The 19,307-nt window shown below is 42.0% G+C and overlaps 2 protein-coding genes across 2 annotated transcripts in view; one reads left to right on the forward strand and one right to left on the reverse strand.

Moving 5' to 3' along the window:
• Nucleotides 1-19,307, forward strand: part of LOC111329836 (uncharacterized) — a 62,226-nt gene that overhangs the window by 13,832 nt on the left and 29,087 nt on the right. Inside the window, 10 exon segments of the mRNA XM_088725220.1 lie at nucleotides 91-210; nucleotides 1,296-1,421; nucleotides 2,111-2,242; nucleotides 2,483-2,593; nucleotides 3,274-3,399; nucleotides 4,453-4,572; nucleotides 5,140-5,265; nucleotides 5,782-5,904; nucleotides 6,436-6,561; nucleotides 6,694-7,161. Coding sequence (XP_088581346.1) covers nucleotides 91-210; nucleotides 1,296-1,421; nucleotides 2,111-2,242; nucleotides 2,483-2,593; nucleotides 3,274-3,399; nucleotides 4,453-4,572; nucleotides 5,140-5,265; nucleotides 5,782-5,904; nucleotides 6,436-6,561; nucleotides 6,694-7,161 — 1,578 coding nt within the window.
• Nucleotides 15,181-19,259, reverse strand: LOC148728893 (uncharacterized). The gene is made up of 3 exons (XM_088725497.1): nucleotides 19,127-19,259; nucleotides 18,968-19,031; nucleotides 15,181-16,342 (listed from the first exon to the last, which is right to left on the reverse strand). Exons 1-3 carry the CDS (start codon nucleotides 19,191-19,193, stop codon nucleotides 16,114-16,116), a joined length of 360 nt encoding a protein of 119 aa, XP_088581623.1. The 5' UTR covers nucleotides 19,194-19,259; the 3' UTR covers nucleotides 15,181-16,113.

The raw sequence follows: 19,307 nt of genomic DNA on the forward strand, positions 1-19,307 counted from the left end.
TGCTTTATTTTGAAACTTAACTTAGCCATAGATAAGGTCACGGAAATGAAATGTCCTACATGTCGTTAACGCTTGTATGGTTTCCCTTAGATGTTAATGAATGTTTAGATAACGATTGCGATCCTTTCGCTGACTGCACCAACAATGAAGGCTCGTACACTTGCAAATGTAAGCAGGGATACTCAGGAAGCGGAAAAGAGTGCACCAAAGGTATTGAAGTTTAGAATACGTTGTTAGTGCGTTGTTATGAGGATATAGAAGAGCGATTTCATCGCCATACAAGTATTTAGTCCAACGTAATCAACATAACCAATCAGACGAAAGGAAAATTTTCTTAGAGGCAATTGAACTCGAGTCAAGAGAGGCAAATTGCTTCAAGCGCGGGAAAAAACGCGAGTGAACAAGTCAAACCTGGTTGGTTGGAAAAGTGGCCTTAGTTCTTTTATTTAATCACTTTCACCAGAGTGTGGTGAGGGTAGCACAACAGAGCGAGGCTCCAAATTAAGTGCGCCCAATATCTCACCCATCCCACCCCAGGGGAGGACATCCATCACACAGTAATCTCGTGTGTGGGAAATCAACGTCTCCTACCCCAACCCTGCAGGAGACGGGACCTCCATTTATTCGTCCCTATCCGAGAAGACTAGAATATCTAACCATTTCTTGATGTTATAGAAAGGCAGCAAATTCTCCTCAATTATTTTAAGACCCTGAGTGTTAGTCCGGCCGGGGCTCGAACCCTCGACCTCCCGCACAACAGTCCAGCGCTCTATCCATTGAGCTAACCGGGAGGCGGTTTAATCATATATAGAGTGAAGTAAAGCAAAATCAAAGCAATTTTGAGTATTTCTAACACTTAGTTAAAAACCTGTCTGAGTGAAAGCCCTCACAAGAGTTTTTAGACTTTAAGTGTATAGTCTCCCAAACGCAATTATGGACACCATATCGGATGCCCAATTTCGCAAAAAAAAAAAAAACGCGGCACACGGTACATGGATATATGGAACTCATTCACTTTTCACGATCATAATAATAGTGGTGATGATGATAACAAAAACAACGTGCAGCGACAGATCTAATTCCTGCAGGATTTGTTGTTTTTCTTGTTATTGCGGCTGCTGTTGGTTTTTTTGTAGATATGTAATTATTTATTTTGATGCAGTCTGCTATATTTGTTTATAACTGAAATCTCTTTCTAAAACCTAGTAGTTTTTTTTCAAACCTCCTCTCTTCCTTCCGACAGATCTTATTTTACTTGGACTGACATGTCTTATGCTCTATTATTTTTTCCGTAGATTCCGACGGTGGTTGTAATGGCAACAAGTGTCACCTGTATGCCTCGTGTGAAGAAGATCTTGACACGGGTAAAAAGGAGTGTCAATGTCGGCTTGGCTTCATTGGAAACGGGGTGGATTGTGAAGGTTACTATGTCGGTTATTTCTACTTTTTTTGTGATTCGTCGTTTCAGCCCTTCATTGATGTTTTTGCAGTCAAGATCTTAGCAAGCACGTCCATGATATTTATTGTAGGTAGAGTTAAGTGCTCAGTAAGCGAAGTCATCCATGGTGTCATAACTTTTATCCTGGCTACTCTTCTGATACTGATACTTAATCCGAAATCTTACTTCTAGGGTGTCTATTTCTTTGACTGATATTCAAACATAACCGTCGGCTCTTTCTTGTTAAGTGATTTTCGTCATTCTCAACGCTTGTATCGCTTAAAGTGCAGTTGAATTACATGGAGAACATCGAAACTGTATCTTACTGGAAGTCTTACCTTATTCATCCCTCCAGTACCTAGAGAGGCTGTGCTTCTTTATCTAACTCTTTTTTTTATTATTATCCCCATCTCTATTTTCCAAACTTGAATTCAATTTAGTACGGTTAAAAGTACAGTGAACTATTCGTACTTGGTCTGAGGATGATGAGTTACGCGAGTAGATCTCGACAATTAAACTGTAGATAAAGAAATGATCGAAAGTAAAGCTTAAAACAAAGATTAGGCTTACACCTGCACCTCTGATGTGTCGGAGAGTGGTGAGTAATTAACGCATACTTGAAATGGAAAGAATAAGATTGATTTGACTTTGATTGCCTAATTTTATTTTAAGACTTAGACGAATGCGTTGTATTGTTAAGCGAGGAAATTTGTCCAGACAACAAAACCGAATGCAGAAACAGTTTGGGAAGCTTTGAATGTCTGTGCAAGCAAGGATACATGGAAGTCAACCGCAAGTGTATCTGTAAGTTGCAGCATAAAAAGAATGAAATGAGATGACAGTGAGAGCAGCTTATATAAATAGATATCATTCCAAAAAGGGCTCCTTTAAAATGATAGAATTTGCCTCGTGATTAAAATTCATGGCTTCGTCGACTGCAGGGGACCCTTTTGCTAGTTCCAGGGTTGACCCAAGAACAGAAGTTCCTTTCTAATAGGACAGGACCACGTAATCCGCCAGCTACTCACTGAATACGTTTTTTAGCTGATGACTCCTGCATGGGTGTTCAGTGCCATTCGGATGCTAAATGCGATCCTATCCGTGGTGGATGCCTTTGCAAGCCTGGTTTCCAAGGGGACGGGATTTTTTGCGAGGGTAAGGTGCAACAATAAAATTCAACTTGAAACTCCATATGCGATGTATATGTAATTAAATTGAAAAGTAGCACAATTTGTTTAAAAAAAAAAAACATGTTTTAATTACAATGAACATGTTTTCTATCTGAACGGGGGATGCACTCCGATCAAGGCTAATGGTGTTGAAGGATTTGATGCGTTGGTAACATCTAGTGGTGTGCATTTGATGCATAGGGTACGTGCTTTCGAGACGGAATGAGAGCGCTTTAGAGGTATAGGTAACATCTCAATGGAATGATTGCACATAAAACGTATTTCTTAGGTGGCAGGAGCACATGCAGTGAGATAGAGAAAGCAAATGTAAAGGAAAATCTTTCAGCTCCCTGCAGACTCAAAATTAATCATCGGCTTATGTATGAGAAATGAGGTCTCTATTTCATCTAACAAGTGGCTACAGCCGACCAGGATCTAACTGGGAAAGACTCGTTTAAGTTTCATGATATATTTTAATTTCTGAAAAGAAAGAGGTTCTGGCAAGGGAAGTTTTAAAGCTACGTTGTCTCGCCAATTTTTTCCCCCAAAATCAGCATTACGTTCAAAGCAAATGCTTATGAAGGCATTGAAATGTTGAACGTACTCATTAATTAATGACTAAAATTATCATTAGATCGTAAGTCTGCCCTTTTTTTGTATGTTTAGATCAAAATGAATGCAATGATACTAGAAGTCCGTGCGACTTGAACGCAAATTGCATCAACACAAATGGTCTTTTCGAGTGTGAGTGCAAATCAGGATTTGTGGGCGATGGATTACGGTGCGAAAGAGGTAGGTCCCCTATCCCCTTCGTGTTGAGTGCTCGCTGCGTCGCTATTGAATCATATCATGTCACATTAAAAGTCCTCTCACAAGGCATAAAAACAAAATTGCAGTGATGAAATTGAAAAACATGATACAACAACAACAACAACAACAACAACAACAAAGATTATTGTTTGTTAACTTAGCCTCATCTAAACACGAGAAGTTGGTAGAATTGGACAAGGATACAAAACCCAGGGCACAGTCAGGGGTTACTGTCATCACAACATGTTAGGAAACAATTTGGCATTTTTTCATACCAATATCAAGAAAACAAACGAAAAAGTTCGAAGGCGGAGATCCATCAAAGAGTTGGGGGTTTTAAGGTAACGAAACCAATTGTTTGGGTTATCATGACGGTTAACGCTTCACACCCTAGCATCAGCATGTATATTTTCCAGACTGTTTTTATACATTACCCAAGGTGCTGAGAGGGAGGAATTGTACTTCTAAAGTTAGTTGGGGATCATTTCCTTCATCCTCAAGGGTGATATTGTAAGGAGAAATTAGATGTTAGTCACTCTTAGTGCCCAAAGGGACAGTCTCACTGTCACATGCCTTTAGTAGCTCCAACACATTGTAGATCTGGAGAATTACGTCCATGATGCTTCGTTGACATTGTGTCATTGCAACTTTAATTCTTAGTGGTGACTAACATAGACCACTTTCGTAAATGGCTGCCGGATTAATATTATTTTGTGTAAATTTAACTTAGCCCTTCTGACCTCGTTCTCCAGTACAAAATTCAAAAGAATACATTATCTCAAGCGAGGCCAGAAGGGCTAATTTGAATTTAAACAAAAGAATATTAATCCGGCAGCCATTTATGAAAGTGGTCTATACTCGCGCAGTTAACAATCCAACATAAACTTTTAATGAGAAAAGAATATAATGAAATGACATCGTCAATTCTAGATTCTTCTTTACTAATTTATAAAAACATGTAATGCAGCTGGTTGGGAGAGTAAGTCATAATCAGATCTTAGTCGTAAGGGTTTTTCTGCTATCCTTACCTTTCAGTCGAGGGTAGCTGTAATGGCGTCGATTGTGATGCGCATGCACAATGTGTACAGCCCTTGGACGGTCCACCGAACTGTGCATGCATTAAAGGTTGGACTGGTGACGGGCAGACATGCGCAGGTAAGACATGTTTCAGCTGCTGATGTATAAAGATATATATCATCTTTAACTCGACCTAGAATTAAGTCGACTGGAAAGAGTGAAGGTTTTATTGAACTTTTCATTATGAGAAAGACACAATCAATGAACTAAAACACAAATAACAACAAAATTAAACAAAGAACAATAAAAAGAAAGAACAAAACTACAAATGAAACAAAAACTAAAACAAGAAAAGAACAAAACAAAAAAAGGTCAAACAAATGAAAAAAATTATGTTGATGGTTAGTTTAAATCACCACCTAATCCACTTTTGATCCCTGCGAGGAATTGAGGGCGGGCTCCTTTCGGCTTTTTGGTAAAAGCACCCGGCCAGCTTGTGAAAGGTCCGGCTTACGATATCTTCATCAGGAATTGGCATAATTCCTTTTGTTAATCATTTGCGACAAACTGTATGTTATGGAATTTATTGCAATTGGCAGCTTCGTACATGGCAGCTTGATGAGTTTACAAACAGTTCTGCTTCTCGAGGTCAAGTCACGGTTTTTAATTTCATTTCTTTCGAATAACTGTATTGCTGGTTTTCAGATGTTGATGAATGTCAGCCCTTCGAGAATTTGTGTCATCCATTAAGAGCTTATTGCATCAACACCGTGGGATCATACAACTGTCGCTGTAAGCCAGGCTACGAAGGAGATGGCTTCAATTGTATATGTAGGTGAATGCGACCTATGTCAAGTCTTTCAAGAGAACCATCATTTCATGCAATGATACTAAATGGCTGCTAATATTTCTCAGCACGTTAAAAGAATATCTTTTTCCGTTCAGGGTGAAATTTAATGATTTTTCATGGAACGGTAAATTTCTCGAGAGTTATCAAGCGCGATTCAAGGGGTAACTGCTTTAAATCGGGGGTTTTTTCAGTATTACTCAGCTGATGTTATCTATGATGGCATTTAAACGGTAGGGAGGTGTGAGGGGGAAATGGTGGTTTATTGTTTTGCCCGGGGTTTTTCTGTATGATTGATGAGTCGAAAGGTTTCTTTTCCGTATTATTCAGCTGATATACTTGTGATGTTGTTCAAAAAAGGGAGATGGGGTGGCGGAGTATTGTTTTACCCGGGATTTTCCTGTATGATTACCGTAATCATACAAGAAAATCTCGGGTAAAACAATGACAGTGACAAAAACAGTGACTGTGCCGAGTTTTTTTTTTTCTCTATTACTCAGCTGACGGTACTTGTGATGGTGTTCAATGTCATGCTAACGCCACTTGCTTCAAGGCGTCTCCTGAGCAACGTGGATCGTGTGTGTGCCGAGATGGTTTGCAAGGCAACGGAACACATTGCCAAGGTGAATTTGATATCTTGATTCTTCTTTCCTTCCTTGATGCTGCTGGTTTATATGATTGACACTTAAAGGCAATTTGTTCCTCGAGGAAATACACTTCGATTTGGACAGTACCGAGAAACTTTTCAATATTTTTAGTTATCAAGAAAGCAAGCCCTAAAAAGATAAAGATAGATAAATGATTGGAATAAAATTTAGTGGAACGGAATAGTTAAAAAGGAAAAAAGAAGATAAAATAGATAGGAGTATATAAATTAAAATACTTTTCAACACTCCTTTCTTTTCATTAGGCTTTCAGAGATGAAAAATATACTTTGCCCTTTATCCTTTAAGAGTAGCAAAAAGGAGCTCATGATTATTGAACAAATTCTCCTTGTCAGTACCATAGGAAATGTAGAACAGCATGGAGAAAATGCACACTGATATTTGGGTGTAAAGGGTTTAAATCAACATTGATTAGCCCGGGAATAATTGCAATCTCAGTGCTCATTCGACTTTTGTTTTTATTTTCCTCCTGTTTTCTCACTCTTCAAGTTGCAAACTTAGGTTGTGGTGGAGTACCCTGCGATGCTAACGCTAATTGCACCCAGACGTCTTCGGAAGACCAGCCACAATGCATCTGTTTACTGGGGTGGACTGGTAATGGTCAAACATGTTTTGGTATGTAAGCCTGTTATATAATTTTTTTCTATGTATATTTGCTTTTATTTTGGAGTAGTAACCAAGATATAAATTCGGTTGTATTTTGGCTTTTTAATAGTTATTAATCTGCAAATGTCCCCTTATTTACAGATGTAGACGAATGCCAGCCTTTCTTAAACAGCTGTCATAGAAATGGCGAGTGCGTCAACACCGAAGGTTCTTACCTGTGTCGCTGCAGGCCTGGTTTCCAAGGAGACGGACGTTACAGCTGTGTCTGTGAGTGACAGAAAATGGAAACAAATAGGTGCTGGGGGAATTCTGGAGTATTGTATGACGTCATAAAGGACGGAAACCAAGAAGACTATCAGATCCCACGAAGAAAATGTTTTGCAAAATTCAAGATTGATCATACTTGCGACAGAAAGTTTGAACATGAAATAATATAACACTTGAAAACCGTTCTATTGTTCTTGACGGTCTTTGTTGCCTTAAATCTTTCAGCGGACGATACTTGTGACGGAACACGGTGTGACGCGAACGCCAGCTGTGTCTTCGACGAAGGCCGTCGACAATGCGTTTGTAAAAGCGGTTGGACAGGAGATGGAGCAAATTGCTTTGGTGAGTATTCTTCATGACAAATTAGTCAGTCGGGATCTGGAACTAGGCTAAATGCATGCACACATTCTTAGCGTTGCAGGACGCGCGTCTCTGTGGGGGTCAGGCACTTAAAACGAGGAACTCGTGTTCTTGCTCTTGCTCTTGCTCGTGCTCGTGCTCATGCTCGTGCTCATGCTCGTGCTCATGCTCGTGCTCGTGCTCGTGCTCGTGCTCATGCTCGTGCTCGTGCTCGTGCTCGTGCTCGTGCTCGTGCTAGTGCTCGTGCTCGTGCTCGTGCTCGTGCTCGTGCTCGTGCTCGTGCTCGTGCTCGTGCTAGTGCTAGTGCTCGTGCTCGTACTCGTGCTCGTGTACGTGTTCGTTCCGAAGTGCTTATAACAACAGAGTGCTGATAAGCTAGTCAGTCTGGATCGCCAACTCCACCCCTGGCATTGCATTAAAATTGGCATTGCATTAAAATTGACTATTCAGTTTTGATTGAAAAGTCAAACTGGCCATCGTTGGATGACTAACGATATTAGGGACCTTAAGCATCGATGACTTTGGGTGTCACGGACGTTCGATCGTTTGCAGGAGGGGGAACCTGGGAACGACGTTGTCGCCAACAGAGTTTGTGACATGACTGCGTTAAGCAAGACAATTACGCTAATTTACAGATGTTGTCGGTCGACCGTGAAAATGTAAACACATCCTTGGCGTGCTCTCGATCTTGACGATGTCCAGTTTAAAGGAAGCTCGAGAAATGTTTTCTCTAGCATGGAGTCATCATTTTATTTCCGAAGAAGAATTTTTGTTATTGTATGACGCTAGTTTCTCCAAAAATCCATCATTTCCTCACGCCGACTACGATCGTTTTGATCTATATTCTATGGACGAAGCAGAGTGTTTTCAGGAGTTTCGAGTAAGAAAAATGGACATTGTTAGACTTGCTGATGCCCTTGGATTACCTGCGAGTCTGTGCTGCCACCAACGAACTAAGGCCAACCGCATAGAGGGACTGTTGCTAAAAAGATTTGCATACCCATGTCGTTTGGGTGACATGATCCACAGATTTGGACGAAATTAATTGCTAATAACAGGACAGACAAATAAAAAACTAATATCAATTTGCTTTTTATGTACTTACAAGTTTTTAAAAATAACATGATAACTGTGGGGACTCTGGTTGTCTAATCACTTAATCTTCTGTACCAAAATAAAAATAAGGGCTTGTGTTATAAATGCTCATTACACTGTATGGCAAAGTTCATAGAGTTTTTAATCAAAATCTTGTTTCAAAGTAATGTGCCCAGTTTTATATTATAGCAAGTCATGTAAATTTTAAAGTTCTATAAATGGCATTAATTTCTCATCAGTAATATACCTTTTGAGGATAAGTAATTATGTTACACACTCAAATCAACCAGATTAATGAAACACAAGGTTATATTTATTCCCAAAACTTCGAGCACATGCGTTTTCTCTGTTTTACCCGACACCCTTTTGGGTTCATGAACTCGACAAAACATGTCACGCACTCTACACACTCCCCCGCCGAAAATGAAAGTGTTCTTCTAAATATTACAAAACTATTTATCAGGGTTCTCTGCAGCTACTGTAACTGTTGTTTGACATTGTCTCCTTCAGCACCTTGCGTGCTTTTGATTTTCTTTTTTTTTTTTTTTTTTTTTTTTTTTATGTTTGAGTCTTATAAGAGGCTCCTCTCAAGCCCTCGAGTAGTAGACAGGTTGGAAACAGCATGGCCACACCCAGAAATACAGGGGTGTTCCCGGATGAATAGCTGTGATAGCTGGAGCTTGAATGGCGTTAACGCGTGAACTGCTGAATCCTGGCTCAGCCGACTGGTACTGTGGATTTCCCAGGGAGTTGTAAGTTAAGATCTGCGGCGGTCTCCTTTGGCGCTGCGGCCGAGTCCACATGTCCTGCTCAGCAATATCCTCTCCCTCTGATCCGTCATTGTCAGCACTTCCTTCATTTGCAAGTTGTATTTCGCTGGATGGCCCATTGGTGCCCTCAGTAGTCGCAGAATCCTCAATTGACTCTGAAGGCAAATCGCGTCCTGGAGACACTGAGTTTGAAGTTCTTACTTCAGTAGGTATTTCCTCTACAAGGTCCACACTACCGAAATCATCATCATCTTTCCCCGAATTCTGTAGGTCATTTCCCGAAACAGACAAAAGTCGTTTCTCTACTGCTGATTTTGGGGGTCGTGTACCAAATCCCAGATTTGGGGCATCTGCTTCCAAAGCGTCACAAGGCAGTAGTAAATTCCGGTGAAGTACTCTTGCGCGGCCACCTCCACTCTCGGGCTTCACTTTGTAGACTGGGCTTTGAGCCCCCATTCGTTTAACCACAACGTGGATAGCGCACTCCCAATGGGATCGTAATTTTCCGGGGCCACCGCGCTCTGTTAAATTTCTAACTAGCACCCGATCGCCTGGCTGAAGAACGCCACCTGAGACTCTCTTGTTGTAATATTGCTTGCCGCGCTCGGCAGTCTTCTTTGCATTCTGTTGAGCTATCCGGTATGCCTCCTTCATATCATGCTGCCAGTTTTGGACGTAAGTGTTATAATCTCCCTCTGCACTCTCTTGATTCAAATTGAAAATCAGGTCGATGGGCAGGCGGGGTGTTCTTCCAAACAACAAGTAATACGGAGCGTATCCTGTCGCCTCATGCTTCGTGCAATTGTACGCGTGGATCATCTTGTTGAGTGATTCATCCCACTTTCGTTTCTTCAAATCTGGGAGTGTTCGCAGCATAGACAATAGCGTGCGGTTCATCCTCTCCACTTGCCCATTCCCTTGAGGGTGGTAGGGGCTGGTGCGAGACTTGGAAACGCCAGACAACTTATGTAGTTGATGGAAGAGATTGTTCTCAAATTCTCCTCCTTGATCACTGTGTATACGGGCTGGGAATCCGAATCGTGGTACAAAGTCATTGTAAATCTTTTCAGCCACCGTTCGTGCTGTCTTGTTTCGGGTTGGGTAGGCCTGTGCAAACCTTGTGAAGTGATCTACTATCAGCAAAATGTATTCAAATCCCCGTTGGCTTTTCTCCAAATGAAGAAAGTCTATAGACACCATCTCAAAAGGGGCAGTTGTCGTAATGCTCTCCATTGGTGCTCTAGGGGAGGTTTGGGGCTTCTTTTGCTGGATGCAGTGACACTTGTTGGCGATGAAATACTCGATTTCCTCTTGCATGTAAGGCCAATAGAACCTAGATCTCGCTAAGTCCACCACTCGATCTGCACCCAGATGACCCATTTCAATGTGAAGCTCTTGGTAAACCAACTGTTTAAACTTTGTGGGTAATACTAGCTGCAATCGACTCTTAGTTTGGCGCCACAGAATCCCGTCCGCTGATATATGGAGTTTATTCCATGCTCTCAAGTAGCAAGATGTTGTACGAGTCTCATTTTTCCGCTCTCTTCCTGGTGGGGGATATCCCCGTTTCTTGTAGGCCAGGATTCGTGAGATGTCGGGGTCTTCCCGTTGAGCCCTTAATATTTCTTCTAAAGTAAGTTGACGAAAAACCAAATCTGTGACGCCCGGTTCTGCGTGAGCAATGCCAACTCTTGCTGAAACTGCTGCCACCCAGGGTGTGGCGTCTGTTTCCTGATGTATCACTGCTTGACTTGTTGCACAAATTGCGTCCTTTTCCATTTCTGCAATACAGGTTTCCATGTATGCACTGAAATCTAGCGGTAGGCGGGATAGTACATCCGCATCAATGTTAGATTTGCCAGGCCGATACTTGATGTTAAAATTAAAATCTGCCAGTTCTGCCACCCACCGGTGCCCTACTGCAGACAACTTAGCTGACGACAGAATGTAAGTTAGTGGATTGTTGTCGGTGTAAACAGTGAAGAAGGTGGAGTAGTACAAGTAATCACGGAACTTCTCAGTTACTGCCCATTTGAGGGCAAGGAACTCCAGTTTTCCCGCGTGCATGTGGTAATTTTTCTCTGCTGGAGTTAGTGTCCTAGAGGCATAACCTAGAACTCTGAGCTCCCCGTCCTGTTCTTGATACAATACAGCTCCAAGTCCCTCTTGTGAGGCGTCTGTGTGTAGTACAAATGGCTTCGTAAAGTCGGGAAATGCCATCACTGGAGGAGAAGTTAGTCGGTCGACCAGCATGTCAAGCCGCTTCTGATGTTCCTCTGTCCATGTTACCTTATGATTATTAGCCAATAGATCAGGGCCAGCCATTAGATCGTACAGGGGCTTAGCTATGCGTGAGAAATCCTGGATGTATTGCCTGTAGTAACTCAGGAACCCCAGCAGTTTACGCACATCACCCACTGTTGCTGGTTTTTGTTTCGCCAAGTTGTGTACGGCGGCCGTGTCCTCTGGGTCTAGAGAGTAGCCATCGCCGGAAACAACCCGCCCCAAATATCTAACTTGTCGTTGGAAGAGCTTGCACTTTGATGGCTTTAACTTTATCCCATGTTCCTGCAGTCGACGCAGGACTTGTTGGACATCCTGAACGTGTTGCTCAAAGGTCGTACTATACACCAAGACATCATCCAGGTAGGGGATACAGATGTTGTCACGTAAGCCATCTAGACATTCATTCATGCACCTTTGGAATGCCGCCGGTGCATTCATTAGCCCGAACGGTATTCTATTCCATTGATACAATCCCCAGGGGGTCACGAATGCAGTCAGGGGGCGGCTTTCTTCTGTCATAAAGCCTTGGTGGTAGGCCTTCCCTTGGTCCAGAACTGTAAACCATCTGTTGCCGCCTAGGCCATTTAAGATGTCCTGTATACGGGGAATCGGCTGTCGTTCTGGGTATGTTTTCTTGTTCAATTCTCGATAATCAATACAAAGTCGCAGACTTCCATCCTTTTTGCGAACACAGACCATGGGTGAGGAGTAAGCCGAACGGGACTTGCAGATCCAATTTCGATTAATCAAGTCTTCTAAGTACTCTTTCACTTCCCCATAGAGTGGCTTGGGGATGGAGATATAGTTCTTCTGTACTGGCTCATTGTCCTTTAACTGGATATCCAGCACCAAGTTCTCCACGCAGCCAACATCATCGTCGTTTCTTGCAAAGGCTCCAGCTTCTTGCCGTAGCATTTCGTGGACGATCAATTGTTCATTGTCTTCTAGCTGACTCAAGTCAACTGGTGGCTCCCATCCATCTTGTTCCTGACCAGGATGCGAGGTAGCTTCAGGGTAAGAATCCTCGTCTCCTCGAGAGTACGAGTCGGGAGTGTTTGGAATTGGTAGAACTGACTTTACCAGGTGTATCCGGCCCAATTCTGTTCTGCGCTTTAACAAGATGTTTCTGTCTGTATTGTTTTGGACCACGACGGCCACGTGACTAGAGGTTCCCGGGGTTATTTTAGTAAGTTCCTCGCCCAATTCCAGTCCGTCTGGGAGCTCGCTGTCTTCCTTGGGCTCAAATATTACTGGCATCCCCTCTGGAACTGGTCCGAGGTGAGTTTGACACTTAACTGTCGTTGCCTCTCCTTTTGGCAGCATAACATCTCTCTTTCCGACTTTAACAGCTGCAGTACCGGTATCCTGTGTTCTTGACTGGATCAGATTGATCAGGGTACCTATGCGAGTATGATGAATTGAAGGGAATGACTGCTGAATGATGTTACTTGCCGCTTGGTGGTTTCCACCATATTGAGCGAGGATTTCTTCTATAACATTGAAGCCAATGATTGGGTACTCTTGTTCCTTTTGTCCCACCAGTACTGGAACTGTCAGCTCATGAGCAGTTGTATCGTCCCCAGCCAACTTAAACCCGATCTCAATCCAACCGTCAAATGGAATGTTTGTCCCATTCATCGCTTCCAACTTCAGCTCTTCTCCTGCTCCCAACAACTCTTCAACATTTCTTAACACCTCCAGCGGTAAGTGAGTTTGTTGCCACTTCCTTGACACAACACAAACCTGGGAACCTGTATCCCATAATGCCTCCACTTCCTTTCCCTGCATTAGGCATTTTACCACGCACCTCCGTCCCACGATTTTTGTCAGTCCGAGCTGCTGCCTTGGCGTCAGGTGGCAGGGAAACGTCGTGTTCAAATCATGGCCATCATCTCCGGCTGCTTTCTGTTTCTCAAGTTCCTGTATAGCCATGCAAACTGGTTTATGCACAGCTCTGTATTTTACTTGACATTCTTTTGAATAATATCTATTGGTCTTACAGGCTCCGCCGCGGTTAAGTGGTACATGGTCTGTGCTTTGTTTTCCACACTGCACGTAACGGGACTGGTTTTCTTGCCTGGTCACACCCTGTCCCATGGGCGTGACCTCTGGCCGTTTCCCTGGAATTCTGCTGGAGAGCGTCGGCTGAATTGGGCATTACACTCGCGTACATAATGGCCACTCGCCCCACACCTGAAGCAATGGTTGCACGGCCATCCATTCCCACTTTGTTGGCAGGTCCTACACAGTGGGGGTTGTCTCATAGGCTGTTGTGTGAGGGGGGTTTGAACCCGGGGTGGGGCCCGAACTCTCTCTTTGACTGCGGCCACCTCTGCCTTGAGCTCCCTTAGTTCTTTCATGAGACCTTCCTCCACCCCATTATTCTTTGTCTCCTGCTTGTCCCCTCCCTTTTGAACAGTATTTACCTTGGGGGTTAGCTGTGAACCGAATTTCTGTGATCGCTCCAGTTCGTCACTGAAACACACATTTAATTTCTCGAATAGTTCTTCATCGCTTATAAATTTCTTTTCCAAGTAGGGCTTCATTTCGATCTTGATATTCTCATTTTGCAGGCCAAGGGAAAAACTATGGACAAACATGCCATGTACTAAGGTAGGATCATATTTCAGGTCCGAGTCAGTTTCTTGAGATGCAAACAAGATCTTCTGTTTCAAATCGAGAAGGCGGATCAAGAATTCTTGAGGTTTTTCCTTTGGCTGTTGGACAGTTGAGCTCAACTGATGATATAGTTCGGTTGCTGTTCTCTCCTGATAATGAGAACGCATAATTCTCCTCAATTTGGCCAGTGTTAAATCTACCTTACCCTCCAAATAACTTCTTAGGCTTAACGCCGGATTTATCGCTTTTATCACAGCCTCTTTGATTTCATCCTCTGTATAGTCGTTCTTTAACCCATTCTCAATTTGATGTACTAGCGAGGAAAAACTCAAACGATCCTTCTGCGACGCGTCGCCAATCTGGCCCGAAATCTTGAAGTCGCGTTTGAATTTTGAAATTGACACCGCGGGATTTTGCTCTATTTTGACGGTCGCCTTACTATTTTCAGAAGCTTTCGGCGGTTCCGTTTTCTGTTCCGGTACAAATTTTCCCTGCATACTTAGAGATGACGACAACACTTTCAGCTTCTCATTATCTAATTCTTCCGTTTCGAGGTATTTATTTAGAGCTCGGATAAAAACCAACCTTCCCTTGCTCTCAGGCGGTACAGTAATGTTCAGCCCACTACAAACTTCTTTAAGCCTTTCCTCGCTCAAGGAACACAACGCGGCCTGAATTTCGATCTGCAGACTCTCGGTGTCCATCATACTTCCAAGAAATAATCTTTCGTACTCACCAATAGTGCAATCAGCCGTTCACAAAAGAAATGCGACACTTTACGTCAAGATCAGTCCGCCGTCGACAGCAATCGACCACAACCAACTCGCGCTCGACGAATCAATCAAGCGTGCCAATTACTTTGTCCTTCACAACCCAAGGCAGTTCTTCGTCGATGATAAGCCTCTTCGGTCCAATCCTGGCGGGGTCGCCAATGTTACACACTCAAATCAACCAGATTAATGAAACACAAGGTTATATTTATTCCCAAAACTTCGAGCACATGCGTTTTCTCTGTTTTACCCGACACCCTTTTGGGTTCATGAACTCGACAAAACATGTCACGCACTCTACAATTACAATGTATATGCTGGTGTGAATAAATTGTGTCATCAACAAATTATATAAAATGTAATACAGAAAGCAAGAAGACATCACAAGCAATAAAAAATAGGTTAAGCATAAAAGATATGTAAGCAGTAAATTTCATCACACTAACAGACTCCAACTGAAGTAGATGGTGATTCTTTTGATCAATGAAGTTAATATGTACTGGTCTGTTGCTTTGGTTGGGGCCGATACAATCATAGTTTAAAAAAAATCTTTTAAAAGAGTAGCTCAAAAGATATCCAACAATATTACAAAAAATAAAGGCATGAAATATATGTTTCATGGTATAATATTGTAAATCTTCAAATAAGTGGTGTCCAGGGTACTTATTCAAATTTTGAGTTAAAACAGTAGGGTGCTTATTCAAGAGGGATCCTTTTCAGTTCACTTTAAACATGTTCACAAGCTGAATTGAAAGCAAGTATTAATGTTCAAATCTGGGCCAGGGAAGGGGGCAGGGTGCTTATTTCAAATTTTCGTGGATAGGAGAGTGCTCTTCTTTTTTCAATTTTTCTTTTCTAATATTGGCATAAGCATTTTATACTGCTGTTGTTGCTGTTGAGCCATGTAGGTTTGCATTTGTAGCAACTGCTGCTGTTGTTGTTACTGGAACTGTTGTTGTTGTTGTTGTTGTTGCTGCTGCTGCTGTTGTAACAGCAATTGCATCAGGCTGTTATGCTGCTAGTCAAGCAATTGCTGCCTCTCAGTCTCTTTCTCCAACTGCACAGATCTTATTTCTATATCTCTCTCTTTCAGCCTGTTCTCTTCAGTTGCCTGCTCCCTCAAATAGGCCACCATTGCAGTTCCATTGGATTGCCTCTTTTGGCCTTGTTTTGATTTTCACCATCCCCATCTGAAAGTGACTATTTCTTTGTTTCACTCAATGAGTCCATGGCTTTGAGCCTGATATCCTTAGCTTGCTCTTGTTCTTTCTGTTATTTCTCTCTTGTGTTTTCATCCTCCTCGTCTCTTGACTGATCACAGGCCTCAGCTCTCTCTATGATTTCTTTGAGTAGTCTGTCCAGCTTGGTTGGCTCGGGACTGATGCCACTGGCTTTTAACTATTGTGAAGTCTTTTATTTTTTAATTTTTCCACCAGGACCATATAATGATCTCTTACAGACCTCTTGTTAACTTTAAACTCTGCTCTTTTGTTGAGAATGTTGGCAATTTTCTCCCATGCCTGTGCTCTGCCCACAGTCTTCTCTTTAGCCCTGTATGGCTCAGCCTGCAAGACTTCATGGCACAGGAGAATGTCTTTCTGTTCACTCCATTCCATTTTACCACTGTTTTAAACAATGCAAGAAATTTCAGCCTTTATAGAAAAATTCACTGCCTGACGAGTGAATTCCACGTTAAATTTCACGCGAAAAACCGATATCGCACGAATCGCGAAGCGATGAGTGCGATATCGATTTTTCAAGTGAAATTTAACGTGGAATTCACGAGTCAGGTAGTGAATTTTTCTTGAATCGCAAAACTGAATAAAAATAAGAAAAAAAGAAATTAAAACGGCAATGTTATTGTCTGTGTTTATTCCGTACGCGCGCCCTTAAGAAAGCCATTTTAAAGTCAACTGTCAGAACTGTCATTGTTAAGGGAATGGAAAGCAAGGTAAGTCGCTCATGTTTGAACCGTCGACAATTTTTATTGTACCTCGTGAATTTTTCTTGAATCACATAGTTACAGCCACCAAATCATTGGGCGAAACCAGATGTTCTGTATTTTTGTGCGCCACGCCAGTGCGCAAACAATGGAAACCCTTTCAAAGTCAGGTGTTAATATCTAGCGAATAGAGGGAACAAGATATTTTTAGAATGAAAACCACTTTTATTCAAACTCGTGGAGAAAGCGGTGCCTCACATTTTACAATCTTCAGCAAAAAAACTAAAAGTACACAACACGGAGTTATTTAAGACAGAGATTTGCCTGCTACCACTCAACTTGGCAAAATGTGGCGCCGACAATCAACAACTGAATGGTCAAATCCTCAAGCGAAATGAAAATTTCAATCGTTCCGGTATCAAAGCAAGATCTACAAATAACCGGTAAGTGCTTTACAGTTGTTAAAAGAAGTGTATTCAAAATATGATGATTAAGACTGGAATTTCTCGGTAAACTCTGGCGAAAAACAGTTCAGTTAAAAGTCACAATTTTAACTGCTTTTCTTTCATCGCTGGGAGTCGCTCGTTGGTGTCAATGCTGGACTGAAAGTTTGTGGAAATATTTACTGGAAAATTATTAAAAATTACTCCAGTAAACATTCCGCCAACTGCTCCTGCCATCAGGTAACTGGAACGACTGGCATTGCTGTCAAGGTCACTAGTAGCTGCTGTGTTGCTTGGCGTGGCTGAGCTATTGAGAACAATCTCCCGTAAAGCATGACTTGAATAGCCGTTGGTAGTTGTCGCGCTTGGCGTGGGTTGAAACCGGCCAACTTATTCGACATTCGCCTCTGTTTTTCCAGAGGATTATGGCTGTAGCTGGAAATGGATTCCAGATTGGAGTGGCTAGTGAGCTCTGATCTCTCCACTGGGTCGAAATCATCACTGAGCGCTTGGATGACAGTTCTTCGACCACTCGAATTTGTGAATTTGCCGTCTAATGTTTTTTGAAACCATGTTGTATCTAAAAGAGGACAGTTCGTCGTTTGTATAGGCTACAATGGTTTGGATTTCGGGAAAAGATGCTTGACCTTTTTCGGCACTGATACCTGTTTTAGTTTTCTTTCGTAAAGCTTGTTTGGTTTTCCTTGGCGAGAACTGTCGTTTGGCTTTCTCCCCTCGTCTCTGGCATTTTGATTTTTTTCTATGCGTTTTCTCGTACTTTTGAGCGTGAATGGTTCCTCCAATTTTCTAAAAATTTCAATTTCAATTCAAAATTTGGAAGACATTCGTTTTCTGTAAATTTGTTCATATTTGTTCATATTTTCGTAGCACTAGTTGTATTTACGTTTTTACGTCCGTAACAATAATTTTTGCTCATGACTCACGTCAGCGATATCGCTTTATGCGTTAGTGCGATTCCACGCTAAATACCCTCTCTTCCGGTTGACGTATTGACCAATCAGAGCGCGTGTTTACTTTAAGCTATGCGATTCTAAAAGATATCTTATACAAGTATCCAGTTAGCTTACATGAACATCATGCCCAGTTGATCTGATATGATTAAAAAATGCAGTGTTAAACTTCTCTGTAGCATATGTAAATCTAAGTCCCCCCAATTATACATTACTTCCAGTTTTCGAGCGTACACCCTATTTATATTTATATTTTTCATTCCCAAGCTGAAAATCTTTCGTTTCCCAGCGATTTTAGGCTAATTTAAATGTTCTATACAGAGGATAGTAGTACGTCAGAAAAGTAATTAATTTGAATTCTACCAGTCAGCCAGCAAATGGCTGACTGGTAGTCAGAATTCAAGACAGTTGCAAACTGTCTTGAATTCTCCCAACCAACCTCGTGTTTAGATGAGGCTATATAAACACGGAAAAAGTGCTCTATTACTTAAGCTTAAATAACATGCTTTACGTGTAAGAGTAAGTTTAATAGCTGCAACACACATTTTATTTTCAAACCAGTTTGGGCGGTATCACGGCTACCTATATTCTTTAATTTCCGTCAATCTCAGATAGTCCTTTAAGAAAGATTGCTAGAGAAAAAAGTGTGTACATTCGTATAGCTAGATGTCGCACTTTGAGTCGGGCCGGACAAAAAAGATAAACAAAATAGGAACTGCCGACTGCTTGTTGCACAAAACTAACGGACGACTTTTGATATTTATCTGCTGTAGCGAAGTTAACTTTAACCTAAGGTTAAGAATTTTTTTCTCAAAGTACGCATTACGCTAAGCTACTTGTAAGACTTCAGAGATTTTCGTCCAAAACAAAATTAAGCTGCATGACAACTAACCTCGAGGATCTGCTTCGACCACCGTAATTTCCTCCTTCACCGGGAACTTGCAAGCTTGACATGACTACAAGTACAACAGCCGAGAAAATTTAATGTGGTTATCGGAGTGAATGACATCAAATCATCTTCAAAGTACGGCAATTTTAATCTCAAATCCACCTGTATTTCTACGTTTTCTCCAGGACGTCAAACTAAGTGATCCTGCGTTGTCGACGTGACCTTTCATCACGGACGGACAGTGTATCCATAGCAACGGCTAACGGCAGCTGAAAAATCACTTCCGGCGAACGTCCGTGACACCCAAAGTCATCGATGCTTAAGGTCCCTATTAGCGCTCTCA

This window comes from Stylophora pistillata, chromosome 6, assembly GCF_964205215.1.
Source record: "Stylophora pistillata chromosome 6, jaStyPist1.2, whole genome shotgun sequence".
NCBI classification, from domain to species: domain Eukaryota; kingdom Metazoa; phylum Cnidaria; class Anthozoa; order Scleractinia; family Pocilloporidae; genus Stylophora; species Stylophora pistillata.